Raw genomic sequence first — 7,345 nt, forward strand, 5'->3', positions numbered from 1 at the left:
GATGCCCATGAATTCACGCCCAATGAAGGCAACATTGCCTTGCCCTTCATAACCTTAATTTCATGCCCTAATGACATTGATATACCATGGAGCACTACAGTGGTTTGCAGAAGTATTCACCCCCTACAAAGTTTTCACATTTTGTTGGCACCTGAGCATACGCCACGACGCTATCAAATTAGACTTTACATGTAGAATCTACACAAACTACTCCACACTGATAAAGTTAAAACATGCATATAGAATATAAATAATTAAGAGTTACAGAGAAAAACACATTAATCTCAGTTGCACAAGTATTCAAACCCTTTGCTACTGCAGCCCTAAATCAGCTCAGGTGCAAATGATTTGTTTGAAAGGTCACAAAATTTGGGAAATGGTTTCAGTCTCTGTGTACTCAAAGTGGTTTAACTTGTAGATAGTTTCCCTCAGGTATATAAAGACTTTCAAGCTGCTGCTTACATAGTGATCTAACAAAGCAACCATGAAGACCAATACGCTTTCGAAACAAGTCAGGAATAAAGTGGTAGAGAGGCACAGAGCAGGAGAAGGGTACAAGAAAATGTCAAAGGCGCTGATTATCTCTCTCAGCATCATACCACCCAGACACTACCCAGATCAGGTTGCCCTCCCAAACTGAGCAGCCAGGCAAGCAGGAAACTGGTTCAGGATGTCACTCTGAAGCCAACAATTACCTTGACAGATCTGCAAAGTTGTGTGTCTGAGATGGGGAGTCAGTGTTCAGACATCAACAATAAGCCGGTCCCTACACAAAGCTGGCCTGTATGGACGGGTGGCAAGAAAGAAGCCATTACTCAAAAAGCCTCATCTTAAAGCACGCATGGAGTTTGCGAAAAAGCATGTAGATGATACTGCAGACATGTGGAAAAAGGTTTTGTGGTCAGATGAGACAAAAATTGAACTTTTCGGTCTAAATTCCAAGCGTTACGTCTGGCGCCAGCCCAACACTTCACATCACCCAGTCAGCACCATTCCAACTGTTAAGCATTGTGGTTGCAGCATCATGTTATGGGGATGCTTCTCTTCAGCAGGGACTGGGACACTTGTCAGGAAAGAGGGGAGAATGGACGGTGCAAAGTACAGGCGAATCCTTGAAGAAAACCTGCTTGAGCCAGCCAAGACTCTGAAACTGGGGAGGAAATTAACATTTCAGCAGGATAATGACCCAAAGCACAAAGCAAAGGCACACTGGTGTGGTTGAACAAGAAGAGAATTAATGTTCTTGAGCAGCCCAGTTAAAGTCCTGACTTGAATGCAATCGAAAATTTATGGCGAGACTTGAAGATTCCATGGTCCCCAACAAACTTATCCAGTCCAAAACCTATCCAAAAAGACTCACAGTAGTAATTATTGCAAAAGGTGCTTCTACCAAGTACTGATTTAAGGGGCTGAATACTTATGCAACCAGCAAATTTCATTTTGTACACTTTCTTTGCAAGTTTTGCTGACATTAAACCACCTGCTCATATAACAGTGTTCAGTTTAACCACTGCAGCTTTGAATTAAAAAAAAAAAAAATTGTTTGAAAACCTGTGCATAAATTATTTGTAATTCAACAAAATTTAACATTATTGATAGGGGGAGAATACTTCTGCAAACCACTGTATATATGTAAATTATATTCACTCAATTTACAAATTGATAATTTACAAAATGTACATATGCTGACACTGCATTTTATTTATTTTTACTTTACTTTTTTCATTCCTTGCCATTGCTTCACAGTAAACAGTGGCCATTGACACGTTTTCATAAAGTGCCTTTTTGTAACTGAACAAGCAAATGAAAACTGAAATTTAACTTTAAACACTTCAAATAAAACAAACGTGGAAATGGCTTGTAAAACAAAGGCGAAAAGAACTCGCTGTTTTGGTTCTCGTTTATTACATTCCAAATAACAGAAAGTCACAACAAAAAGTATATATATATATATATATATATATATATATATATACACACACACACACACACACACACACACACACACACACACTACATAACAATTCACTACACAACATTTCCACTGTTTTGTAAAGTCGTTCACTCGTGACAAGTTGAGCACCCTACTTATATATATATATATATATATATATATATATATATATATATATATATATATATATATATATATATATATACGCACAAACTGTAATGATGGACGGGGTTTCAAATGACAATAAGGAAGTAAGGAGAGCAGCTGCGATAGAGACTGAAGCCGGATCTTGAAGTGAGTTTGTTAAGTCATTATATGCGAGGCACACATATTCTAGTACATGTTCATCCTTTTGGATCTCAAAATATGTTTTTGATATTTGTCTGACACCCTTGCGTCCGTCATACCAGATTAAGTAGACTATCGAACCAGACTTTACACACCAGTCCCACCACGGTGTCAGGGGACAGTGCCTCAGTCTTTGTTTTGTTCTATTTCATTTAGCTGTCCTCAGCTACTATTATGTGTCTATTTGTACTGGTGCACTTATTTTATTTATTATTTTTTTTCAGATGGACTTCTCTCTTCACTCAGAAAGTTGGTATTGTACCAGTTATGTGGATTTTCATCCCCAAATATATGATAAGAAATAGATTAAATGTACTCATTTTTGGCAGTGGTTTTGTAACTAATAACAAATAAAATGGCAGTTTGTCATGGAATTTAGAATGTAGTGGGGCGTAGTGACTTATTCAATGTGAAGCAGTGCATCAGTATGTAAGCCATGGTATACGCCATATATATACACACACACACTTCTTAGATTTTTTTTTATCATTAAACTGTTTGTCTACATCAACAGGAATAGGGTGAAAGGAGGTATAACTGCAGTGAAAACAAATTAAGTATATACATGTGTGTTAACAATCTCCAAATACTGGGGAGTGAAAAATTAATCTTATATGAATACATTTCTTGAAAGCTGTATAATTTCCAAATCTAGCCCTGCCTAGCACAGATCAAACACGAAGAACGGTCACATTCAGTAGCACGCAGGGCAGACCCAGCTCAAGTTAAGCTGTTTCAGCTACTGTACAGTAGATGCCAGGTTGGTTTGGTCAGCAGATTGAAGCTGGAGTCAACCCAAGCTGAGAAAAGTCTAGAAATCTGATAGATTATGCCAGAGCAATCCTCCTGGGACACCAAGCCAACCAAAACCATAACTTAAGAGAAATCTTTGACCTGGTCTCCAACAATAATTAATATACAGTGGAGCTTGAATTCATATACATGCAGACAAACTGTAACACAAACTGTGACAGACTGTAAACAGTATACAGTCGGTCACTCCCAGACAGTCCGTACATTACACAATCGTCATCTTGATCAAGAGAGGGGGCGGATGTATGCGATCCTTCCTGGTTTCATCATCTCTAGCAACACATCTAGAGCGATGACAACAGTCCACCATTAACACGCACACACACGCATACATACGATGCAAACGTCACACTCTGCGATATTGGGAGTCAAAACAATAATAATGCTACAAGTACTAGCGGGGCCTGGAATTACATGCTCCAACAACACCACTGATTATTTTTAATGTCGAGGTCAGAAATTCTAGACTACACACCGCGATCACACACACAGATTAGTGTATTTATGTAGTTACACGCACACACACACACACACACACACACACACACACACACACACACACACACACACACACACACACACACACACACACACACACACACACACACACACACACACACACACACACACACACACACACACACACACACACACACACACACACACACACACACACACTTCTTGGTTCGTTCTCCTCTTACCTGTTTCACGGAGGGACCGAACTGAAATTCTGCGGCTTCCTTCAAGTCTAGCCATATCATTGGCATTCGAGGCACCGCCTCCATTTCACACACCGCTTTTATCCTGTGGTGTTTTAGTTTGTTTTGGTATATTAATTGCTATTTCAGCAGTTACGATTTTTAATTCCGTTTCCCCAGCCTTTCTCTTGTGCGTCTGTGTCCCATTTACACTCGTACAGGAAGTTGGGGAAAAGGAAACCAGCGAAGCAACGTCATTGGTGTCGGTCTCCCCTCGAGTTGGATTGTGGGGAGTGTAGTCCTGTCTCAATTTAATCTTAAACCACATTTAGTCCATTTGATGTGTCTAACTAGTGCAGTGTTTCTGAAACTTTTTCGTAACAACGCCCCCTAAGGATCAAGTGAGCTTAGTCATCGCCCCCTTGCCACAGAAAATAAAATAACAAAAAAATAAGATTTTTTGCCGATTAACAATGCCGTTTAATTAACACCAATTATTAATTACATTGAATTGCACTATGTCCGAGAATTACAGAGAAAAAATTCAAAAACAAAAACAATTAAACCCCAGTCACTAGTATAATAAACATGTAGATACATACATAAATAAAATGCTTACTATTATACTATTGCCAACATTTCTTTGCTGGCGCCATGCTGTAGATCGCTACAGAGCTACCGGTTTCTTTGAAATCGGAGAACCGGTTCCTGCTTTGGAACCGACGAACTGGATACAAATATCAGGGATCCGGTTGCAGTGAGGACCTTTACGTTTTTAGTAAAACTGATTATTAAAACATTAATTCCTGTCAAAAATACATTTGATAACTATACTGGACATGTTCACACTTAAAAATAAGTGCAAAATATTTATTACTGTGTCACGGAGTTAATCAAAACACTTGAGCCTGGCATGGTGTGGAGAATACATAAAATGAATACTGGTGTTCAGGTAGGCTCCTTGTCTAATGTGTTGTTGCAAATACCCACTGACTTTGACTACAGCACAGAGGAGTGGAAAGTGGAAGATATGGAGGCAAGTCCATATTATATTAGAGACATTAAAATGGCCCCATGTGTGCCCAGATTAGTGTATTTATGTGAGCAGACGTCTGCTGCATTTCGCAGATTTTCACGTACTCTTTTTATTCGGTCTTATTTATTTTCTATTTACTCCGCACACACTCTTAACTCAGGGGAAGACGTTAGGAGGACAGAGATGTTATAAACTCCAAGTGGTTTAGGTTCAAGCACTGGACGAGCTGTAAGTATGTCCATTTAACCTTTATTTAATCAAGAAAAAAACACTCAAGACTCATTCATTTTAAGTTTTACGAATCAGAGCAATGCTCTTTCGCTTTATTAAAATGCTTTTAATATTGGAAAGGTAGGTTGATCAGACCACCAAATTCCAATACACGCGGTCTACAAGCACCCACTTCTACATTTCAGTTTCATTCAATATAACACTCTTAAAACCAAAACATAGTTTCAAAACCCTATAGCAATACAACCAATACATGTAAAATATAACAATGTTAGTAATATGCTTACCTCCTATTATAAGGAAAAGTAGCGTGAACAAAGGAATCAGTCTGGTGGAGATCTGCAAGTGATGGACCACTTCACCCTGTCAAGCAGAGGTCTTGAATGTGGTACCCCTTTGCGAAAAGTGTGAGTTTTTATAGGATTCGTCTCCATAGGAATACATGGAGAATCTTTATCAAGCCCAACCTTATCTTTGTGGCACAGAACAGCCTAAAAATTTAGAGCCTTGTGTCAGCAACTTTTCAAGATACGACACCTGGTCTACACATCCAACCTTGATCTCACCAGCTCATCTCTCGACCCCTCCTTTATCTAAAAAGTTAGGTGAAACAAAGAAAATAACATTATTTTGAATATATGAGTGTTGTTTGAAATATATACAACACTATTAGTTATAATTATATTTTCCTTCTCTCTTTACAGGTGTGTGCTTAACAGATATTATAGGGAACTTCCATCTTATGTTTTTCTAATATAGAGTTTCTTCTTCATGGATAATCTATTTGTTTTCTATTTAAGTGTAAGACTATAATGTCTCTGTCCTATGAATTTCCTAATAGCACGAACTAAGCTAAACTGCAGACGACTTCCTATTTTTTTCAGCAGCACACAAACCAGCTAAAACCGGTTCGCTAGCTGTGCACTTAGCTTTCCAATTTCCAGCGATAATCAAGGTTTTTTCCAATTTTTCTATGGTGAGAAGACACTCTCTAACCTTGATGCTGTTTGATAAGAGAACTCCGCTCTTCATGCCAACTATCCCTTCACTTTCCGGCACAACTTTAAGACAGGCTCACAGCAAGTTATAAAGTTTTACCTTCTTAAAACCCATCCTCTACTTTTAAAATTACTTTTTATTATTTGTTTAAGCTTCTTATTTTATATTTCAAACAACATCTCTTTATGTTGCATCATCTTTCAAACTAGACAGTTTACTCCCTATAGAACACGATTACTAACTATTTTAAATGTAAACTTGTCTTGATGAGAAACAATTTTATACATTTTATCATAACAGGCAGGGTTAAGCATATGGTCTTACACGCACAAATAGTTTATAGTAAAAAGCAAGCATATTAAACCTTATTTCAACATTTAACAACATTTTCTTGGGCTAAAAAGGTTGCTGCAGAAACTTAGCATTCAATTCTGGGAATCAAGCCCATCTTGATAAGGAACTGCCTAAAAACTGGCCACTGCCCAAAAGCTGGCTATGTATCAAATTATACCAGTTTCTTACTGAATTATTTTATACCAGTTTCTTACTGCATCATTTTATACCCAAAGAACGCATGATTTTTAAAATTATTGATTAGAGCAGCATTAAGCGTTACTTTTGATTACGCACTTACATAATTTTCCAAACTAAAAGATTATACAAACACTAAAAAGATTATAACACATATTATTGCATTAATACATTTCATTTTAAATTCTCCAATCCATGTCCAGGATTTCAGCTCGCTCCCAGCAAGACTCCACTTCGGTCTCAGGTTCCGCTCAGGTTGGCTCAGCGAACAAGACAATAGGCTCTCAAATCCATCGTCTCGCATCACAGGTGTGAGTCGCCATGGCCTTGACTTCGTACCTACAAGACACCTGTACACGCTTAGTAGGGACACCTTCCTCATATTCTAATTTTCCCAGGTGCGCCCATTTTACTAAGTGACCTTTTCACAACTCATGCATTCAATCCTCTTAATATCTTTTTGGGTTTACATTTAAATAAGAGAAAGAAACACCTACAGAATCATTGCATTCAAACAAGATTCTACAGTGTTTAGTCAAATGACTGCACGCCGGACAAAGTCTGAGCCCAGTCACTGATGACTTGCTTTGGCACATATTACATACACAATTAATAAGAGGATTATGTTTTAATTTATGTGTCAGGGTTACTTCTGCACCATGTACAATAGTTCTTGGTCTGTACACATTGTTACTATACACTTCTTTCTGCTCACATAGAGACACCTTAGAAGGG

General features: G+C 38.1%; 1 protein-coding gene across 2 annotated transcripts in view; it reads right to left on the reverse strand.

Annotated features, from left to right (window-relative positions):
* LOC121314665 (tyrosine-protein phosphatase non-receptor type 23-like) overlaps window positions 1-4,031 on the reverse strand; it is a 35,628-nt gene extending 31,597 nt beyond the window's left edge. For both annotated transcript variants that reach the window (XM_041248147.1, XM_041248146.1), the window contains exon 1: window positions 3,817-4,031. In XM_041248147.1, the coding sequence (XP_041104081.1) occupies window positions 3,817-3,900 (84 nt within the window). In that variant the 5' untranslated portion in view covers window positions 3,901-4,031. The remainder of the gene's footprint in view (window positions 1-3,816) is intronic.
* Between the last annotated feature and the right edge of the window lie 3,314 nt (window positions 4,032-7,345).

The sequence above is a fragment of the Polyodon spathula genome, chromosome 4 (genome assembly GCF_017654505.1).
Source record: "Polyodon spathula isolate WHYD16114869_AA chromosome 4, ASM1765450v1, whole genome shotgun sequence".
Taxonomy (NCBI): Eukaryota; Metazoa; Chordata; class Actinopteri; order Acipenseriformes; family Polyodontidae; genus Polyodon; species Polyodon spathula.